Source organism: Ictalurus punctatus, chromosome 13, assembly GCF_001660625.3.
Source record: "Ictalurus punctatus breed USDA103 chromosome 13, Coco_2.0, whole genome shotgun sequence".
Classification (NCBI taxonomy): domain Eukaryota; kingdom Metazoa; phylum Chordata; class Actinopteri; order Siluriformes; family Ictaluridae; genus Ictalurus; species Ictalurus punctatus.
In genome coordinates this window covers 8,496,191-8,519,741 of record NC_030428.2, presented here as the reverse complement: position 1 = coordinate 8,519,741, position 23,551 = coordinate 8,496,191, and the positions used below count along the sequence as shown (strand labels likewise).

Below are 23,551 nucleotides of genomic sequence, written 5' to 3'. Positions count from 1 at the left end.
ACTTGTAGGTGACTTCATTGATTTGTTTGATGATTTTGAATGGTCCGATGTATCTTGGGGTGAGCTTTCTGCAAGCATGTGGTTGTTTGAGGTCCTTGGTGGAAAGCCAGACTCTGTCACCTGGCTGGTACTGCGGGTGATCACTGCGACGATGATCAGCCTTTTGCTTGTAGGTGCGTGAGGTTTGCACAAGACGATGCTGTGTACTTGCCCAAACTTGTTCACTCCTCTGGAACCATTGGTCTATGGCCGGGGATTCAGTGTGGTTGGCATTCCATGGAAACAGAGGTGGCTGGTAGCCTAAAACACACTGGAACGGAGTGAGGCTTGTGGCTGAGTGACGTAGGGAATTCTATGCATATTTGGCCCAGGGGAGGAATCTGGACCAGTCCTCGGGGTTAGATGCACAGAATGTACTGAGACACCGTCCGGTCTCCTGGTTAGCTCATTCTACTTGACCATTCGCTTGTGGGTGATAGCCTGAGATTGACGGTGATCCCCATCTTCATGAAACTGGACCAGACCTGTGACATGAATTGTGGTCCCCAATCACTGACGATCTCCTCTGGGAACCCGAAGTACCTGAATACATGCTGGAACAGCAATTCAGACATCGTAAAGGCTGATGGTATGGTAGGTAGTGGAATTAGGTGCAGCCTGTGTTTTGTTTTCAATTGTTTGATATCCATGAGAGCAGAGTATTTTTGTGAATTCTTTGAACAAGAGATCAGAAGGTTAAAAAATAAAGACAATTTTTCACAGCATGCTTTGCTCATATTTACCAAGGGTATGTCACGTCCCGAGATGTAAGGGAGTAGAATACAGAAGTAGGTGCAGGTAAAGACGTTTTTATTTTTATATATTTATTTATATAAGGAGACAGGCAGATAAATCCAAATCGTGAAACAGATGCGTAGTCAAAAACAATCAGTGGGTCGGGCGATCGGCAAACAGGCATAAACGGGGCAAAGCAGGAATCGAAGTCGCAGTCACAGAAAACAGGGTCAAAACACAAAACAGGAAACCTAAAGCTATGACAGGGAACTGGGAGCGGAAACACCAGCTTGGTCTAAATGAACTAATCTATCCTGGTAAACTAACTAAATCTATCAAGGTATGTAACATGAACTATCTACTATTATACTATATCTAATACTCCGCGAGGTGTAATGGGAAGCGAGTGGTATATATCCCGAACATAATCAGTGTTAAGTGCTGGCAGCTGAAAACAATGAAGCCACAGCCTCGGTCAACAACCAATGACAAAACAGGGAGGAGACAGAACAGAAACAAAACAAATGCACGTGTCCACAGTAAACAATGTCACAGTTATCAACATCCAAAGAGAATGCACTCGCTGACCACTCGTGCATGTAGCTCGTGCATGCGTGCGCCCTCCATCTCTCCGAGCGTGCTGCCAGAAGGGGAGATCGTGACAGGGTGCCTATATTAGTGTAGGGCACTGTAAGTCCTGCTCTGAATCATCACACAATCTCATTTAACTTCTAGAGTGTTAGTCTGAATGTAGACATTTTGGTATTTCTTTCTTTCTGCTTTTATATGATCCATGAGTATTACACAGAGCCATATTCAGCAATTAAGGAATAAAACTAAATAGGTAGGGCTTTTATCAGCATTGTAATCAATGATGTGGCGGTGTGATGCTGTTATCATGCTTTTCAAAATTTAGTACAGAATGACATGTTTATAGTTTGAGGCGCAGTGGCTTAGTGGTGGCTTTGTGGTTAGCATGTTTGCCTCCCATCTCTGGGGTCGGAGGTTTGAGTTCCACCACTGCCCTGCATGCATGAAGTTTCCATGTTCTTCCATGCTGTGGGGATTTCCTCCAGGTACTCCAGTTTTCTCCCCCAGTCCAAAGACATGCGTTGTAGGCTGAATGGCATTTTCATATTGTCCGTAGTATGCGATTGTGCTCTACAGTGGTTTAGCACCCCATTCATGGTGTCCCCTGTCTTGTGCCCCGAGTTCTCTGGTATAGACTTCAGGCTCCCCCGCAACACTGTCTAGGATAAGTGGTACAGAAAATGAATGGATGGATGTTTATAGTTATGTTTAATGTTGTGGAGCATCCACAAAACCAGTTAGTTCCTTTTATAGCTGCTATAAACAGTCTTTCCCTCATGAGTCTCTTTTTTCTCGATCTTGAAATTATTAAGACAAAAAAAAATGCAGTTTGTCATGTTATTGAGAAAGCGCAAAGGCCTCTTTCCTGAAGACTATCCCTCCTACTGTTCTTAAATGTAGAATAAATAAATCTCCTAACAGAACACTGACAGTTGGGTTTTTGGACTGAAGCCCTTCTTCCTGTAAGCAGGCTCAGTGTAAAGAGGCTTACTGGGGAAACTGTAATACGCTGGACTTTAGAAACCATTACCGGGAAGAGTTACATCCCAGAGCAGGGATTCTAGAAGAGTAAAGAATAAGGAGGTGGTAAGCTAAATTGAGACTTGTGGGTAGAAATGACTCTGCAGGCTTGGCTAAGCTTTGTCCTTCTGGCACATGTGTAGTGCCAGCTTGCAGAGGCATGATCTTCCATGAGGCAGCTGCCAGGGGACCTCCCAGAGGGCTGGGCACTGGTTCAACAACAAAGTCCAGCTGTTTGAAATGCTGAGGGACGAGGGCTTGGAACTTCTGAGGTCATGTTGCGTGTGTAGGGCTGTTTGAATAAATTATAAAACACACTGTTAGTTCTGCTGAAAAGCATCAACCTTAATCAAGTTAACAGCTAAAATTGTAATGTAGAATTCTTCTTCTTCTTCTTCTTCTTCTTCTTCTTCTTATTATTATTATTATTATTATTATTATTATTATTATTATTTAAATTGTATGGACTTACAACTATAACATTATACCGCCCTTAATATTTCGATTTTAATTAGTAATTCCCAGCATTTTAATGCCTCTTCTAATAAGAGCTGGAGAAATTATGTTTTCGTGTTGTCCATCTGTCCGTCTGTTTGAGATTCTCCTTATGGAGTTATCACTGTAACCAACAGATGATCAGATTAGATTTTGGAGTTGATCCAAACTGGGTCAAGGTTACATGAAGCTCAAATGTCTACAATAGTTTTTCTTTAAAAGCCTAATTCCTGTTTGAAGTATATTTTAAGGGTATCTTTGGCATACAAATTAATCACAAGAAGGAATAGACTTGTTGGTAGTGGAGGTGTGCCCATCAGTACCGTTGGCTTTGAGTTCTACTTGTTTCCATTGGAAGGCATGCTTTGTAGACTGTAAAACATAATGTGGTACAAATAGGACATACAGTAGAGTGAACTAGAGAATGAAATAAAGTTTTTCTCTTACCACGTTTTTTGAAATTCACTGGTTCAGTACTTTTTTTTAAATAAGAAGTTACTACTCAAATATTCAGAGGCCCTGATTAATTAAAAGTTGCACATCAATAACAAGTAAAATAATATGTTTTGCATGTTGTTAATTGACACAGGGCTTGTGTTTGAGGGTGACTCATTTTTGGCCTCGTAATAATGCATGGTAACAGATCAGGCACCGTGACTGTCAGGCATAGTGCTGCTCCTTGCAGCAGTGTTAAAACTTCTGAATATTTCTGTCTAAAAAGAGAGACCGGAGAGCCATGGCCCATGGGTATCGCCAGAATACCTATTATGATAATAACTGCAGGTCTAATGGTCCAGTCACCTGTAATAATGTGGCAGAGATTTCATTGGTATGCATGAGCAGCAAATAATTGCAGTTGTAAAATAGTGATCTTGCTGTCATAGATAAAGAGAACCATTCATACTGTAGCTGTGCTAGTATGTGCATCAGGAAAAAGTAATATGAAAAATGAACAGCCAACATCCAAGAACAGGAATCTGAGGCTACATGGGCACATAGTTTTAGACAGGAAAAAACATCACCTGCTCTTTTTCAAATCTTCAGTTTTCCAGTTTTGATGAGTCCATGTCCACCCCAGCCTCATATTAGTGTTCTTGACTGATGTTGTCTTCTACCACTGAAGTCTATCTGCCTTAAGGTTTGGCATGTTGTATTTCTGAGATACTTTTCTGCTTACCACGGTGTTAAAGAGTGGTTATTTGAGTTACCATAGCCTCTCTGTCAGCTCAGACTCTCCTCTGACCTCTCTCATTAACAAGGCATAAAAAAAAAATGTTAGCCAGCAAAATTTCAGACTTATGGGTTTCCTCCAGGCACTCCACTTCCCTCTCCCAGTCCAAAGACATGTGTTGTAGGCTGATTGGCATTTCCAAATTGTCTATAGAGTGAGAATGTGTGTGTGATTATGAATGGGTGTCCCCTGCCTTGTGCCCCAAGTTCCCTGGGATAGACTCCCCTTGCGACCCTGTGGAAGAATGGATGGATGACCTACAACTGAAATTGACTAAATTGGGATCATACAGTATGTCATGACACAATATACTCACAATAAAAAATGATGTACTTATTCATTATATCATTATTCATATTCTTTCCATGGTTAGTAAAGTATATATAAACTTTTCTCTGACTTGTTTTTCATAGCTCCTTATTATCTGTGATGCTGTTTGTTTAGCTACAGTTTCAAACTCCAGGGCCTTCCAGGAACAGGTTTATTTATACTCAGGTCAGATGACAATTTAATTGAGCAAACACTTGTTGATGCCTTTCAACTAATTGCCGTATGTCACTTCTGCTGGCGACTGACTGTAACAGAACTAATTTAAAGGTTTCACACCAATGGGGTGAATACTTATGCAATAGTTGATTTTATGTTTTTTTTTTAAATTATTATTTGTAAATAATTTTGTACACTATATTGATTTTTCCCTTAACTTTATGAACAACATTATGAACTGTTTTGCACATATTCATGACATAATACGAATGAAGTCCATTAGCGTTCAGGTTCTCTGCAAAAGAAAAAAAAAAGATTCTGTGTCTTAACAAGTGTAAATATATTTAATATGGAACATAGAACAAATATGGAACAAATGTATCTAATTTCTTATTTTGATATTATTATATAATTATGACCTGTTTCAGATGCTTTTCAAATGCGTTAAATTCTTTAAAAAAAAAAACCTGCCAACAGAACATGATTACCACAAGCTTGAAATGAGCATACATGTCTAGAAATAGGTTTAATAATCGTATATTTGGTTTATTGTAATTTTATAATAGGAAATAATAGAAACAGATGTAAATTTTGCCAGTACATTACAAAATGTGGAAATGTTCATAGGGGTGTAAAAGGCACTGTATAAGTTGGAAGTGATTGTGTGTACTTGGTGTGTAAATGTGGGGGTAAAAAACCTGATGCTTTCTAAAAAACACTTTCTTTTTTAAGCTCAGCATAACAAATGACTGTATACTGTAATTAAGCACAGAAGATATGGAAGATGAAAATGAAAGCTAGAGGAAGACTCAGTGCACTCATTCTCAGTTTTTGATTGGTCCAGGGACTGTCCTGGTGGAGAACATGCAAATCAACGGCCGGGCAGAAGACCCTCACCGAACCATCTCTTTATCCTTGAGAGACAACTATGATCACTGGGTAATCCTGGACCCCGTCCAACAACGGCTTTACCTTAACAGTACTGGAAGAGTTCTGGATCGTGATGTAAGTAGGCACAATATTTTATCGTTCCTGAAATATCAACTGTGTTGAACCATCAAACTGTATTGTCTACAGTCCCATTTATCTCTAACAAGTGTGTCTTATTTGCCAACACACACACACACACACACACACACACACACACACACACACACACACACACACACACAATAACACTCTCTCTCACCTCTTTCATAACTCATACACTATCAACCTGACATTTTGGTTTAATAGTGTGTGTGTGTGAGAGTTTGATATTGTAAGAGGCTTCATAGTGTGTGAGAGGGTATGATAGTGTTGTGTGTATGTGTGTGTGTGTGTGTGATGTTTGATGGTGTGCAATAGGTTTGATAGCGTGTATAAGTGAGGGTAATATAGTGTGTGAGTGTGTGTGTGTGAGAGAGAGATAAAGTGTATAATAGTGTGTTTGTTTCTGTGGTTTGATAGTATGTGTGTGTGTGTGTGTGTGTGTGTGTGTGTGTGTGTGTGTGTGTGTGTGTCAGAGTTACAGGGTTTAAGTGCTTAATTAACGCTCTCCAACCATTACACCAGTTATAAAGGTCATACTGAACACACATACACGCAGTATAATCACGCTGTTTTTTATCTGCATTTTATTTTTTGAAACAGAATACCTTTGCATTTTGCTCAAGGACATGCTACTTTGCAGTCTTGTTAGTGAAAATATAGAAAATTAATCTGAATCCTTACTTCAAAATTGTAAATCATATCAAGTTAATTGTCACATTAATATTAGGCACTGAAATTAATATTAACATTTTAAAAATAAAGCACTCGTCTTTTTGAAAAATTATTTCTTGGCATACATCAAGATTAAGGATGAACTCATAAAGGCTGCTTTCACACTTATAGGAATGTCATAGTAATGTAATTTATTATCTTCTCATGCAGTTGATGGGTTAGGTGTAAACTAAATGCACCCTTCATTTTCTTTCAGCCTCCTTCCTACATTCATTCCATTGTGGTGCAGGTCCAGTGCACCAATGAGCTGGTCGGTACAGTGATTCTTCATGAGGTGCGAATCGTTGTGAGGGATCGTAATGACAACACTCCTCGTTTCCAGCAGCCACGGTACTATGTGGCTATTAATGAGGTACGTTCCTCCAACTAGTCTGCATCCTGAAACAGTAGTGTATTCACACATCTGCAGGTCATTCTCAGGTTTCTGAAAAACCTCCTCCTTGTCACTTAGGAATCAGTGTTTAGTGTACAACATACACTTTTTTGACAGAAAAAAGTGCACTTTTGAAAGCTTTGTAGCCAAAGCATGTAGCCGTTAACCCTCTACTGCAGAAATTATTACATTTACATTACATTTATTCATTTAGCAGACGCTTTTATCCAAAGCGACTTACAGATGAGAAAATATAAGCAAAGTGATATATCAAGCTACATTTACATTTATTCATTAGGGTTATTACATTTACATTAAAACATTTTTTAATGTAAATTAAAAAATGTGGGGCGCACGGTGGCTTAGTGGTTAGCACATTCGCCTCACGCGTCCGGGGTTCGATCCCCGCTGGGGCCATGTGTGTGTGGAGTCTGCATGTTCTCCCCGTGCTGCGGGAGTTTCCTTTGAGTACTCCGGTTTCCTCCCTCAGTCCAAAGACATGCATGGTAGGCTGATTGGCGTGTGAGTAGTGTGTGAGTGTGTATGTGATTGTGCCCTGTGATGGACTGGCACCCTGTCCAGGGTGTACCCCGCCCTGTGCCCAATGCTCCCTGGGATAGGCTCCAGGTTCCCCTGTGACCCTGAAGAAGGAGTAAGTTGTAGAAGATGGATGGATGGATGGATTAAAAAATGTGGTTGTAGGGTGGGGTGTATAGTGGAAAATTGTTGTTGTATGGGAACAACGTGCAATGGCAGAAAGTATCATATAGTCAAAAATAACACAAAATGTATGAGATTAAAAGTTATATCTTCTAGAAAGGAATTACAGTTGTAAAAAGTATGTGGATGGATTTACACACTCAAAATGCATACAAAAATTTGATCCATCCAAAAATGGGTGAGGAATCTTTTAAATTCTCTGTTAAATTCTTAATTCGTTCTCTTGAAACATAAAATTTAAGAAAATAAGGTGCACCTTATTTTCTTAAATGTCTGAAATTACAAGAGTTTTTCTTACTTTGTGATTTTTTTTTTAAAATATACTATTAGACTAGCCGAGTGTCTTTTTTGCTATTGAGACTTGTTTTAATTCATTATTGCACACACCACATTGTGTGTTATATGTTCCATTATCACATATTGTTGCCATATGGCAACAATGACACTTTACCATTTAACAGAATACTCTAAATATATAAACGTTTAAATGACAAAATAAAATACATGTTAATTTATCTCAGATAGTATTTCATATTTTCCTTTCAGTAGTTTTACCTAAATATTGAAAATATATTAAAATGTTGAGTATTCCGATGATGACATTTTTTTTGTTGTGTCAAAGTTACCCCCCACCCCCTTTCCAGTTACATAGGAAAATAGTAGTTTTGTATTATTGAATATCAAAAAATTGGAGATAAATTAATTGTTGCCATATGGCAACACCATGCAGATAAGACTAATTACTTTGTATATCTGCGGATCATCCACTGTAATTTTTATAGTTTCTAGACTATAGCAAGTATGGCATCAGCGAACAATCAAAGATGTTTTGAAGTCTCTATGAAATGGTTTGAGAGCTGTGATTTGATTCTGTATGTTGATGTATTTTCTTTTGAAACAGTAAGATTGATGGCGTGTTAGAGTGCTTGACTGAATCTCACAACAGCCAATAGCGTTAGAGATCTGCCACACTCCTGCTGAATCTGAAGAAACGTGACAGTAGCTTAGCAAACTAGATAAATATGGAGAGTTTAATGAGAGCTTGTGGAGGATTTTTCACCTGTCCCATTAATGGAGAATGATATCCTGGATAACAATATGGCGTGTAGTTTGAGGTTTTTTCTATATGTTTGAGCTGTATATGAGGTTGGCGGTCAATGCCTCCAGTGGTGACAGAGAGCTGCATGGTCATCACCAGGAGGTATTTGAGGCATCTAGTGGTAGATTAAATGACATTATCAACTGTGATAGAGAAGCTCCAGTCATGTATAAAGTTAGAATCAAATTCCACCCTCTTCCAAATGAACAACCATTCTCCACCAAGGTGAGGAAGACCCATCCCCAGGAGTAGGACCTAATGTTGTAGAAAGCATTTAATTGGATGAATAAAAGACTTGTCATCAGAAAATATACTCTTTTTTTTTTCCAGAAGTGATGAACTATAAAATTATCCATTCATCCGTCCATTCATTTTCCATACTGCTTATCCTAGACAGGGTTGTGGGAAGCCTGGAGCCTATGCCAGGGAACTTGGGGGACAAGGCAGGAGACACCCTGGATGGGGTACCAACCTATTGCAAGGCACAATTGCGCACTACGGACAATTCTGAAATGTCAGTCAACCTACAACTCATGGCTTTGAACTGGGGGAGGAAACCCCCAAGCACGGGGAGAACAAGCAAACTCCGTGCACACAGGATAGAGGCGGGATTCAAATCCCCAACCCCAGAAGTGCGATGCAAATGTCCCACACTATCAAATTAAAATCTTCAAAATAATTTTTTACTTCAAATATTTTGGTATTGGCATCCATAACACTTAGTAACAAATACAGAAAGTTCTGAAAGACCAATTTTGATTTCAGGGGGACTTCATGTAATCATCCCAATAGCGAAGAAAGTCATTACAGATATTTTTGCTGCATTTGATCCGTAGTACATGCTGACTGATACTGTGTCTCTGTTTGAGCACTCTTGAAGATGTTGCCATTTTAAGAGTAAGACCAAGGTAGGTTACAGGATTGAGGTCACGGTCGGCTGAGCCCAGCTCGTGCTGGGTGGATGGCTGGAGACGGTTACATGGGTTCTCTGAGCCTTTTGCCTAATTGAAAGTGGCTCCTAAGGGAACTGTCAGCACAGATTTCCCTCATTAGAAGACATCTGCAGAGAGTGGCAGACTGCCTAACCACAAGCTGTTGTAGCCCAGAAAACCACCGGCTGCCATTCCTCACTATCGATTTTGGCCCGGAGTCAGGAGGATCAGACTGACAGGGAGACGAGGTGTTCAGCAAACCACAGTCCATCAGTCAACAACGATGCTGGACAGTAGGGTTTAACTCCATAGAGGAAGGTGGATATTGGCAACACGGAGGAAAAAATGGAGTGTTTAATGAACTTGTCACTGTAGATAGCAAGTTCATCGGTATGACTGGTATGGATGGAGAAAAAAAAGAAAAGAAAATTACAAATTTTCAACTTGGCGTATTAACTTGAAATTTCGTTTATGGCTAAATCAGCCTAGTATGGTTGTAGAACAATGTTTAACAGTGTACACAGAGCAGCTGGTAGTCTAGACTGTAGCTAGATTGTAGTCTAGCAGCTCGGATGGCAGGAATCGGGTATAACAGCAAGCTAAGACAAAATAATTTATCATTTAGAGACTGGCCCAGTGCAGGTCCACAAGATAATGCAAGTGTCTTTGTTTGTGCTTTTTTTTGATACTGATAGATGACTTCAAGGCACTGCACCAGAAAATCAATCTTGGCTCCCATCAGATGTGTCTGTTTACTATATGTGGGTTTTTTTTTCCACAGAATTAACCCTTTTTCTATTGAACCTTCATCATGTCATTTGACATGAAAATACCTGTAGAAATTACACAAATTATCCATACTGGTGATACCTGGGATTTAAATGGGAGGCTCAATCCAGGCAGATTTTCTTTGCTTCTTTTGTACACTTTCGGAGTGTTAAAGCCTTTTCAACAAAAGATCGAAACAGTACCCAATGCCTCAGGTACAGCCTTTTACTTTCTTGCACAGCTTATAGCTATTACCTCCCATTTTACTTCCTCTGTTCACTTCTGAGAAGGTCTCAGCAGCCAGGCAGCAAACCAAGTATGAGCAAATGCTTTCTTTCTTCTTAGCCATGTCCATCAGGTTCCTGTCTCATAAGGAGAATAGAGTGTAAAACAGCAGGCGAGACTCTGTCACCACAGGGGAGCCCTGCTTCCTGATAGCAACAGGAAGCAAGCAGGATATGATGAAATGCTAGGACTAGGAATAGTCAAACCTTGACAAGATCACAGCACAAACTGACTGCTTGTTGGTTGTGAGTGCTTTCAAAAACAGAAGATGTTTTCTTTTGACTTTTTTATTCTTTCAGCTCACTCCTGTTGGGACCACCGTCTTCTCAGGCTTCACGGGGAACAATGGTGCTGTTGACATTGATGATGGACCAAACGGACAAATTGAGTACACCATTCAGTACAATCCTAATGACCCGGTAAGGGAAAAATACCAAAGTCAGGCTATTTGAATTAGTATTTTCCCTCTGCTTCTGCAGTCTAACTTGATACTTTATTTTCAGCACACTCAATTTCTCAAAACGACCTCTTTGTGAGCATGTTATTAGATGGATTGTGAGCATGTTATATGTGTACATGGATGCCAGTTTGACTCAAAGGTTTCATCTCTACAGACTGCTAACAGAACCTTTGACATCCCTCTCACCCTGTCTGGCTCTGTGGTGCTGAGAGAGAGACTGAACTATGAAGAGATCACACGCTACCTGGTCATCATCCAGGCCAATGTGAGTCTGAGAGAAAGCAACATGAAATAAAACAGTTTGGACATCAGATTATGATGTGTCAAGAGAGTAATAAATAATATTTAATTCCTGGGTAGATTGTGTAATTCCTGGCATTGTGAGTTTTTACATCATATTTACATCTACATAGTTTTCACTGTGTGCTTTAGACACATTTAGAATTGAAATCTTTGGGGTTTTTTTCAGCAATTCTTTAATTAATCTGTGGAATGAGTCCTTGTCTTGTGAACGTATGTAATTGACTCAAAGTATTCATTTTTCAAAATATATTTAAAATCCCTGCTTCACTTTTACGTTTGGTTCCCTCTCTTGAATCCCAGTTGCATTCTTAATGATGTTTCAGTACTTTATTTTCTCAGTTGAAATCCTTAACAGAAATCAAGTCAATGCAAATATAGATTTTCAGAGAAGATATCAGACATTACAATCGGACACAGTGTCTTTTCAAAACATATTGAAAAAAATGTTAGAAAACTCTATTTGTAAGTGATGTGATAAATAGCACAAACAATTTGCTACTTTTGAGTTGGGGTTCATGTAGCCAGTAGGGGTTGCGTAGACTGTAGGGAGCTGGAGACTAGTCGGGGTGGCAGAAAAAAAAAAAGTGAGGCAGATGGCGACTGCACAGCAACTGCATATGACTGTGTTGGAAAAAGTATTTTTTTGTCTTTTGCTTTAATGGACCATGAGCACTTTGGTTTCACTTTACATGAAGTAAAGAAATTTAGAGTTTTTTAATCCCACTCCTGAATGGATTCCACCTGTTATTTATGTTGTCTTTTAAGGATAAATAAAATGTTAATAAATCCTTGCATTGTGGAATATTATACAGTTAGTTCTGGTTCAATAATTTGATTGGTCAAGCGGTGTTCCAAAAGAGCCCTACACAAGAAAATTTCACTGTGTGTATTGCTCTGCTCGTCTGTGTTCACCATATAAAATTCCACTTCCTAGATAGAAACCGTTACTACAGTAGTGTTAGTGACATCATCACCGGACTTGGCAAACGATACATTTTTCATGAATATGACGTTTGAAAATGAGAATAAAGAAAGGACACCAATTTTACCAGAAGAACCTTTAACGGGAAAGTAACAATCAGTGTGAGCTAGCTAGCCAGCTAGCCTGCATGCTATAAAGTGGATGTGGCTTATTTTGGATCTATTTCTGGTCGCAGAGCAAAAATAAACAGAACATTTGGCCATACTGTGTCTGAAATTCATTCATTTCTTTTTTATTGAACTAAAAAAGCAATATCGCACTCACAATCGTGCGGTTATAGTGAATATCAGCATGGCTGTGATTAGCTATGGCACTAATGTGATACTGCTTAAGGTAATTCCATTATGACTATGTATAAGAGGGAGTTCAGAGCCACGTGTTGCGCATCACTATCCAGTCCCAATCAGCTTTCCAATCAGTTTAGGGTCAGATCAGCAACTCAAAGAGGCAGACCCAGACTTGTTTTCAAACGCTGCTGAGACCTGAGTCAAACATCTTGCAAAAACTACTGTAGACATCACGTCCTCTATCCATCAATTCTCTATAAGGAGCTTGGGTGCTGCTCTCTCAGATTCAAAATAAACAATGTTAACCGATGTGCCAGCTTGTACACATGAGCGAGTTCTAAGGATTGGTATTGGTACTGAATAGTCTAATATGATGCACGGATTTATTGCTTTACACATTCATTGCACTGGTCTTTTTTCATACTTTTGCCATTAATTATTTAGCCTAAAAAGCATTGAAGCGGGAATTTTAATTTGTAACCTGCGTAAGGCTCTTAAATGTAGTGTGGATCGAAGTATTCTTTACTGCACAAAAATAACAGCTTAAAATCAACAATGTCCTGAAATAGCTTTTGCTTTAACTAAGGAAAATGACTTTTTTTTTTTTTTACTTCTTGGACAACTAATAAAAATTAGTAGTTGTGCAACCCCTAGTAGCCAACTACATCATGTATACATGACAGGTGACGATACCTAGGTAGTAAAGTTAATAAGTTAATATGACTCTATACTCCATTACACCCTCCTTCCCTCATCCTGCAAGTGGCCACTTGTTGACTTGTTGTTCATGATGGAATTATAAACAGACTTATCACAAGTAACATTGAAAAAGGCCTTCCTTGTTCTTTAGGACCGAGCTCCTGACCCGAAAGAGCGACTGACTGCCACCACAACACTGACGGTGGATGTGCTGGATGGAGATGACCTGGGCCCAATGTTCCTGCCCTGCAGCCTGGTTGAAAACACCCGTGACTGCAAGCCGCTCACCTACAGAGCCACCGTCCTGGAGCTTGCAGAACCAGTGAGCCTCTTCCAATCCTCTTGACAATTCATGTTCAAGCTTTGAAGCCCTTCATATACACAGAACATAGTTTTACTTATAATTATGATAGATTTTTTTTTGGTAGACCTCAGTTATTTTACACATTCTTGTCTCTTTTTCAAGAATTTCGGAACTGTAGCCAAGTTGCCTTTTTAGTTGCATTCATTTGTAACACCATTTTCCTTCCATAAATATAATAAACACCATAAGTCATATATTTGCAAATATACTGCACACATTACTATACAAATAATAATGAAAAATAATAGCCATTGTTTTAATACACAAGGAAATACATTTGTTGTAGCGATCAGGGGCTGGTTTCACATTGACTCTTATCTTAACACTCAGAGCTTGCCACTAAAGGTCCACATTCAAGAGAGTCTTGTTAAAGCCTATATAGAAACTTGCTTTGTTATTAAGTTAAATATTAAGTTATATATTAAGTTAAGAGAAAGGATGAGGTTGACCATATTGGTGTAGATGACGGATGTTTCCTGAAGGAATATCAGCAGTGGCAGTCTGTGTAACAATCAAATACTGAATATTGAAATCTTAATTCTAATGAATAAACAATATGAGAGTGCCAGAGATTTCATGAATGAAAACATAAATTGGAGTGCTCGTAGACCAATTGCTAACATTACATGTAAAAGAGAGGATTTATGCTGATTTACATTGAACTACAGCCCTCTTACATACATTATATAGCCAAAAGTATATGAAAACTTGGTCATACTCCTCATACCAGTCTATCATACCCATATATGGATCTATCCCAAAATGTTGCCACAAAATCAGAAGCACAAAATTGTAGTAGGATATATTTGTATGCTGCAGCATTACAATTTCCCTTCACTGGAGCGAAACCTTTTTCAGCACGATGATGCCCCTTCATGGAGCTCACAAAGTGAGCTCCATGAAGACATGGTTTGCTAACGGTGGAGTGGAAGAGCTTGTGTCTTGCACAGAGCCCTGACCTCAACCCCACTGAATTCCTTTGGGATGAACTGGAATACCGATTGCACCCCAGGCTTCCAGACCTTACTAAGGCAGTTGTGGTTGAATGGACAAATACCCACATCCACGCTTCAAAATCTAGTGGGGATCAACTCCATGTTAATGCCCCTGGTTTTGGAAAGGGATGTTCAAAAAGAAGGACGGAAAGTAAGTTATAAAATTAAAGAAGGAAGGAGGGAGGAAAGGAAGAGAAAGGAAGGATTAATAAAGAAAGAAAAGAAGGAAAAAGTTAAGTAAGGATAGAAGGAAGGAAAGGAAGAAAGGAAGGAACTATCAAAGAAAGGGAAGAAAGGAAAGTAAGTTGAGAAATTAAATACGGAAGGAAGGAGTGGAAAGGGGGAAAGAAAAAGGAAGAAGGATGGAAAGAAGGACCAAATAATAAAAAAAAAAAGAACGAAGGAAAGAAAGTTAAGAAATTAACTAATAACGGAATGGAGGAGAGAAGAAAGTAAGGAAAGAAAGAAAGAAAGGAGATGAGGAAGGAAGAAAAAATAAGGAAGGGAAGAAAGTACATTGAGGATAAGAAGAAAATGTGATGTACAGAAAGACAGTAAAAAAAGAGGAATAAACTAAGGGCATTGCTCTGGGGGTACTGAGAACCTCCCAATTAAACAGAGAGCTTCTATACAGGAAGAAAGTAAAGTAAAGGAAAGTGACAGAGGTATAGAAAGGAAGAGAACAGATGGTCCAGGGTTTATAGGGCAGATGACCTGAGACACAGCTGTGAGGACAGTGAGCTGCTTTCTCCTTTAACAGTCACACTTCAGAATACCTAAACACATACACAATCCTCTATAAACACTTGTAAAATACATCCTTAACCGTGTCTAGTTGTTGACGTAAACATGATTTACAACATTTATTTTCTTCCTCTGATGTTTAGCTAAGAGCATCAATTATCCAATCAAGTTTCCAATCAAGTGATCTGGACTATGACTAGGCTGTCACTGGTTTAGAAGGTATTTCTGTGTTACTTTTAAACTGAAAAAACAATACAGAAGCTTAAAAGCAGGATAAAAAGTGTATGTTTTTTAGGTTTTCTCCTAAATCTGCCAATCAGGAGCTACATATAGGATTAAGATTTTTCATGATTATGGCTCAAGAGGTATTCCTTTTCTTTTGTATAGCCTTTACGTTTCAGCCTTGCTACTGACTTTATCCCAAGCAGTGACCCACCAGATTAGATGTGACCTGCCGACAATAGCTTAGTGGAATGTGGGCTGATAAGAGATGTCATTCATACATAACGCAGAAGAAGGAATTGGTTCAAGCTGCCAGATGAGCTGTCTAATGTGTTTCAGTGTGTAATTTAATTAGGGTTGGAGACAGATGCAAGTGCACTTAAAGCTTTTTGTTTATTAAAGACATGCAAATAAATCCAAATGATAGGCAAAACATGGTCAAAAAAGTCTAGTGACCTACAAACGGGCATAACCGAGGCAGGGCAAAGCACAAAAAAAATAAATTAGGGACAAGATTAAGAACCTGAAATGAGAACAGATGCTTGGTAGCAGACTGGCGGCAAAACACAGAAACGTGATACGTTGCCCCGAACAAAGACACATGAGGGGTTTAAATATACAATGTAATTAAAAAGGGAAACGAGAACAACTGATGACAGTAGGAACAACTAATAACATAACAGGGGCTGAGACAGGCCAGAAACCAAAACAAACCACACGTGTCAAAAGTAAACACAGTCAGTGCAAATCTGGAAGCGCACGCTGTTGCACTTGGGCCGTTCATGCACGCTGAATGCTCCAGTGGAGGGGAAATCCGTGATACAGTATAGCCTTTAGAAAATGTAGTACAGTGATATTGATTGGTAGGTGCAGATAATTATATTGCTTTTTTGTTTTTAGCTTGTAAAAAAGCCAAACTTTTCATAGCAACCATGTTCCACAAGCTGATTTAGGCAACTACATGATGTTGTGTGTCATGTTGTTCCCAGTTCTGAGTAATGACACCAAATCAGATATAAAATGAATTCATTTTAAATGTGGATTCTTCAGCCTTTAACTCTATGCCACTACATAACAGCTTCCTGTGCAGGCTTGTTTACTGTTACTTATATTTATATTATATATAGCTCTTTTAATTTTTTAAAAAGCTTTAGAGAAAAGGAAAAAAGCTCTCTGTTTCATCTTTACTGCAAGTGCCATGGTGACTGGAGGACAGTTAGATTTCTCTCTGGCAGTTTTCTAACTTTAGTGTAGCACTTAAAGCATTTTATATTTTATAGCAGAGGAGGAAGAGCATTAGGTGTTTCTTTTTTATTTAAAGATTTATTCAAATTGTTCATTGCCAGACATCAGGGGAAGAAAATAAATGTTATAAATTGTGTTTACTTGAACAACTAGACACGGTTAAGGACATATTTTACAAGTGGTTATAGAGGATTGTGTGTGTTGGTATTCTGAAGTGTGGCTGTTAAAGGAGAAAGCAGCTCACTGTCCTTACAGCGGTGTCTCGGGTCACCTGCCCTATAAACCCTGGACCATTATAGAACTCATCTATTTCCTTTTTATACCTCTGATGCACAGTCTCTTCTTCACTTTTATTTACTTTCTTTTCTTCCTGTATAGAAACTCTCTGTTTAATTGGGAAGTTGTGAGTATCCCCAATTCCCACATTTTTTACTTTTTCCTTCATTCCTTACTTCTTTAATTTCTTAACTTACTTTTCTTCCTTACTTTCTTTCCTTTCTTTGTTAGTTCCTTCCTTTCATTTCCTTTCCTCCTCCTTTCTTCCTTCCGTCTTTGTTTCCTCCTTTCCTCTGTTTTAGTTCATTCCTTAATTTACTTTCCTTCCTTGTTTAATTTCTTAACTTACTTTCTTTCCTTACTTTCTTTATTAATTTCTTCCTTTCTTTTCCTTTCCTCCTATGTCCTTCCTGCGTCCATTCCTTTTTTTATTCCTTTCTTACTTAATGTAATTTCTTAACTTACCTTCCTTACTTTCTTTCCTTCTGTCCTTTCTTTGTTAGTTCCTTCCTTTCTTTTCCTTTCCTCCTTTCTTCTTTCCTCCCTCCCCCCTCCCTCCCTCCCTCCCTCTGTAGGTCACGTCCAGCCTAAATTAGATGGAGCACACAAGCCATTTCCTTTTTCCAGGCAATAAAATTGCACTTATAAGAATGCTGCTGATGACTGAGATTAGAGAAGTGTCAGAATATCCATAACACTTTTAAGTTTCCCCTCCTAAGTCCACCTCTGTCATTGAGGCTTTTTTTCTGCCCTCGTTATCTTTCCTCCACAAGAAGGTTTTTTTTTTTTAACAGTGTGTTCACTTTGAAAATGATATTTAATCCTGGCAAATGGAAAAACATCAACACATCAGCAATGCCCAGCCTTCCTCTACTTCTGAAGACTGGAGGGAAAGTGAGAATGCTTTCATTCTGACTAAGTGATCCTGTCTGACAGGTGTTTTATTCTCCCCATGGTACACAGCCTGCGTGCTGCTGCTACAATAACAAGAAAGGTTAGCTTGAGCAAAGCTGGAATTTACCCTCAATAGATAATGTGGATAGGCCACACCGCAAGTCAAGTCTATCTGGGAAATCTGGCCATACTTTTAGAGCAGATATGTTGGAGTAATTGGAAGTGAAGAAGTCACTGGCAGTCTCAGTGACTTCTGCTCATTCCCACTGAGCTATAGAGGCTATTTGAAGTTCTGTCCATCCAGAACCATGGTAAAGATGAAATTACAGAAGCTCCAATCAGCGCAATATATTCAACTTGTGTCACCACACAGATCAGTGCAGTACAGAGAGTTTGAGGAATGCATTTTGGGCTTACTTATTATCTAAAGGCTTCAGTTCAAGCCATTTCCTTTCAAAGGCAACTCAACGTTATGTGGGATTCACGCTGTTGGAAGTGCCTTCGCACGTGACCAGTATCTGAAATCTGTGTAAAATCACACCTGCCATGGTCAGGTGATGTGGCATTTTGCACATTGCATGACTATAAAATAGCACCTGTAAACCACATCATTAGCTCTTTTATCTTCAGCGAAGCCACATGTTGGTTCTCTGTGTGAACGTGCCTAAACTGTTCACTGTTCACTATTTTCAAAAGAATATATATATATATATATATATCCATTTTATATACCGCTTATCCTACTGGGTCGCGGGGAACCTGGAGCCTATCCCAGGGAGCATTGGGCAAAAGGCAGGGTATACCCTTGACAGGATGCCAATCCATCACAGGCACATTCACATACACTTTGGACATGCCATTCAGCCTACCGTGCATGTTTTGGCCTGGGGGAGGAAACCAGAGTACCTGGAGAAAACCAGAGGATACCTGGAACATGCAAACTCTGCGCACACGCAGGGCCACGACAGGAATCCCCAACTGTGGAGGTGTGAGGTGACCTTGCCACCATGTGCCCCAGAAGAACATGTGTGTGTGTGTGTGTGTGTGTGTGTGTATATATATATATATATATATATATATATATATATATATATATATATATATATATATATATATATATATAAAATTTTCTCTCTTCTGTTGCTATCTTGTGCAAACATAATGAGTCTTAGAGAGTTCAGAAACTGTGTTACTCCCTGCTTTTATTTTATTACGGAGCAGGATGGACACTCTCTTGCTCTTTCCTCCGGATCCGTCTTTTGAAGCTCGCAAAGTGACTTCTCCCTCCCTCTCTCATGCTGAGGAGCCAGAGGGGGAGCCAGTGAGAAGGAGAGCACTCCCTCACACTGCAAAAAACACTCCTTTTTCCTGGAAGTTCACCATGAAGTGTTACACTTCTGGGGAAAGCCGTGTTTATAACCCCGATATTTCGGATTGTTCGGCCATCATGGGTGATAAACACTATTGCTATTTTATGCTGAAGACAGAGGAGGCGCTTGCGAGCCACCTCTCTCCATCGACGGCAGCAAAATCGGGGGGCTGACTTTTCCATACAGGCCATGTAAGACCACCTCTGGATTGGTTGGCGAAGCCATGCGGCAGCAGATCTTGCTTGTGGGCATACAATGGCAGTGTTGCAGGCCTACCAGGCAGACCTGTTGAATTGTGAGGGAGGCACAGAAGGTGAGTGTGACGGCCTGCCTCCACTCTCAAAAATACATGGGGACTGGGCAGCCACAGTCGCAGCTTGCTGGAATGCCTGATTTAAAGACAAAAAGAAGTGGTCCTGAGGGGCCATGAGGGAGGTATCAGGGTACATGAAGTTGTTAGGGCAGTTAACTCCCAGTATTACTGTAGGGCTTCCCTGGTCAATGTCATCTCAAGAAATTAAAATTAGACTGGCCCTGGGAAGAGGAAGTGGCTTGTGGCAGGCTGGACAAGCGCTTTCTCACCAGTGAAAATAATTGTCCCTCACACTGCAGAAAACTCCCCTTTTTTTTCCAGAAGTGCACCACAAAAGATTATTCACCACCGTGGGGAATGAACAGTATGGGTATTTTGCTATGCCGAGTGTGGAGGAGATGCTTGTGAGCTGCCTCTCTCCATCGATGGCAGCAATAATAATAATATAATAATACATTTTATTTTATAAACCACCTTTAAAAGTAGCTTCTCAAAGTGCTGAAACATTACAGGGACCAGCTTGGCATTGGTTGGCAGAGCCTGTGCGGCAGCGGGTCTCACTTGTGGGTCCCTACAGACAATGGCAGTATTGCAGGACTATCAGGCCGACCTGTTGAATGACAGTGGGCAGGGAATTGGACCTGAGGCAGTGGTGGAGCTTTGTCGGGCCATGGGTTTGTCTCTTCAGGTGACCAATGGGTAGCTTGATCATGGCAGGGGTGCGCCTATAGCGTACCTCTTGGGTACGAGGATAAGGATAAGATCTCCCTTCTGGACGCCGCTGTTAAAACTTCCAGCTTGTTCTCAGTGTTGGAATTAACGCCATTGCCGACAGATTTTGGGAGGCGAAACATCAAATGTTCAGCCAGTTCCTTCCCCATTGTGTCTCGTTCACCTGGGCATCCATTATTGGAGCCCAGGCCAGTGCTAGTGTGAGGGAGGCACAGAAGGCGAGTGTGGTATCCCGCCTTAGTTTTCTCTGGTCAGCGAGCTGTCACATGGCAATGAAAATCTGATGCTTTCCCTCCAACAAAATGTGTAAAGTTAATGTCACTAAAGACCATCTGGCATTGTGGAAACTACCGGGTCCAGTTCATAGCTCTATCCTGCTGTTTCAGAGATGTGCTCACTACAGTAGTCAGCATAATGGAGAGCGTGACATTAGCCCAGGAAGTAGATCTCTCTTAAACAAAGGGGCCATAGAACATGTACCTCTTTCTCTGAAGGAGGGAGGTTTTACAGCCATTATATCCTGGTTCACCGAAAAGATGGGGGTATGCGGCTGATTTCACATCTGCGTCATCTGAACTGTACTCTTCGGACATACAGGTTCAGGATGTTGTCAAATTTATCATTCCACAGACTCAGTTTGATGATTGGTTTGTGATGTTAGATCTAAAAAAGACGCATATTCCATTGCCCAGTCACAGAAAGTTCCTGATGTTCATGTTTGGAGGCAACACGTATCAATATCAGTTCTTCCATTCACTAACTTTATTCCCTCATACCTTCACGAAGTGCATTGGTTCCTTTGTAACTCCAGGGCATCCGTGTGGTAAACTATTAAACTATGAATATGATAAACTATGCCTATACGATTGGTTAATTCTAGCACGGTCCATGAAGTTGGCAATTCAACATCGTGATGTTGTTCTTGCCCACATGAGTAGCTTGGGGCTCACGTTGAACCTCAGGGAAAGTTGTTTCTCCAGTCCGGCCAGTACACCAGTATTCCAACCAGAATGTTCTGTATGAATCTGTATGAAGCTAGACCTAAACTGATCAAACCTTTTGGAATATGGATTAAACCGTACTTGGAAGTGCATTGGCTCCTTTGTAACTCCAGGGCATCCGTGTGGTAAACTATTAAACTATGAATATGATAAACTATGCCTATACGATTGGTTAATTCTAGCGCGGTCCATGAAGTTGGCAATTCAACATCGTGATGTTGTTCTTGCCCACATGAGTAGCTTGGGGCTCACGTTGAACCTCAGGGAAAGTTGTTTCTCCAGTCCGGCCAGTACACCAGTGTTCCAACCAGAATGTTCTGTATGAATCTGTATGAAGCTAGACCTAAACTGATCAAACCTTCTGGAATATGGATTAAACCGTACTTGGAGAATTTGAACATCAAACTGGACAACATAAGACAGTATCATTTTTGGCCTCTTCCCACCTGGACCGTAAAAAAAACAACTATGGCATTGGCACAACTAAGAAAGGCACTAAGAAACACTTCCCAATGTGTATCAACAGGAATTCTTGGAACTGAAATATAGTTTCCCATGCCATAGTACAGTATTCACGGATGGATCCAACACAGATGTGTATCAGCAGCAGCAGTGTGATTGGAGATCAACAATATGGCATACATATTCCAGAACAGAGCTCTATCTTCACAGCCGAGGCACAAGTGCTGCTACTGGCACTGGAAAATTTTGAGCAGGGTCGAGGATGAAACTTTTTAATCACTTCAGACTCAAAGTCTTGCCTTCAAGCACTTGAATCCATAGAGACCGATCATTCCATAATCATAAACATTTTGACTAAAATACATTGATTACAGAAGAAGGATTTCAACATTATCCTCTGTTGGGTGATAGGACATATTGGTCTGGTGGGAAATAAAAAAGCAGATATGGCTGAAATAGAGGCATTAAACTTGGAGATCTCAGAATGTCTGATACCACCCTCTGACCTCAGGCCATTATTAAACTTATATATTACTAATAAGTGGCAATCAGATTTGAATGAGTGCAACAGTAATAAATTATACAAAATAAACCTCAGGATCCGAAGAAAACACTTTTATTCAGAGACCTGTTTAATAGCTATTTTAAAAAAGTACCATCTGAACAGATTTTTACAGTTTTTATCTTGTATAAATCTTAAGAGTCTTATTTAATATTGTAAATATTTATTGATGTACCTTTGTTTGCCATGTGAATAACCTGGTTGCTGACATAGCAGTATAAATAAATAAATAAATAAATAAATAAATAAATAAAAAGTGTGGACTCAAGCAATACCTCATACAGACAAACCAATCTTGAGTTGTTATTTGCAATCTCTTCTTACACAGATATTTAAATAAGGCAGGAGTAGAACTGTGAAATGATCAGCTCTCATCTTCTGAAGTTACATTTATAGCTTTGGAATTATTGCCAAGCTTCACAATCAGGAGTGGTTACCATCAAGGGAACAAGTGTGCAAAGATTAATTGAAGTAGTTTTTAAATAAGGGTTTATGGGTTGTTGGAAAATGTATTATGGTTTCAACCCTCATCGTTTCTCCCCCAGTCACTGGTGATGGTTTGTCTAATGCCTTTTTTGTCTTCATCTCTCCACCAAAGCCATATCAATAAACTTTACTGGCAAACCAAGTTACTAGACTTCATATAGACATAACATTCTACCCAAAGGTCAACACAAACAACTCATAAACTAGTGTTCAAACAATAACAAATTGAACAGGAAGGTTGTCAAACTGTTTTAATCAGTATATCATGGTCCTTTCTCTCGGGTATGTAGCAGGTTAGCATCTTTTGTAGATCAAGAGTGATTGAAAGTGTATCATGGCCTGGACGACTCAGCTGGACTCAAGATTTATGGCAGGCTTTGTAATTGCAGGGGTTGGGGATTACACAGCAACTCGCAAAGATAAATTTTAATCAAGCAGAAAAGAGACCAGCTGCCTACTGCCACTTATTATGGTTCGAAAAGTAGCAACGAGGGCCCAAGACTTTCGATACTGTGAGTAGTTACATTTGTGTCTGGATAAGACTTCTCTGTTTCAAGTGGATGAAGACAAATGGAAGAGCTAGTCATGCATATTTCTTGCTTGTGATTAAAGGGAA

The 23,551-nt window shown here is 39.7% G+C and overlaps 1 protein-coding gene across 1 annotated transcript in view; it reads left to right on the top strand.

Moving 5' to 3' along the window:
• Positions 1-23,551, top strand: part of pcdh15b (protocadherin-related 15b) — a 226,517-nt gene that overhangs the window by 56,038 nt on the left and 146,928 nt on the right. Inside the window, exons 5-9 of the mRNA XM_017482601.3 lie at positions 5,442-5,602; positions 6,558-6,713; positions 10,838-10,957; positions 11,153-11,263; positions 13,421-13,591. Of these exons, the coding sequence (XP_017338090.1) occupies positions 5,442-5,602; positions 6,558-6,713; positions 10,838-10,957; positions 11,153-11,263; positions 13,421-13,591 (719 nt within the window). The remainder of the gene's footprint in view (positions 1-5,441; positions 5,603-6,557; positions 6,714-10,837; positions 10,958-11,152; positions 11,264-13,420; positions 13,592-23,551) is intronic.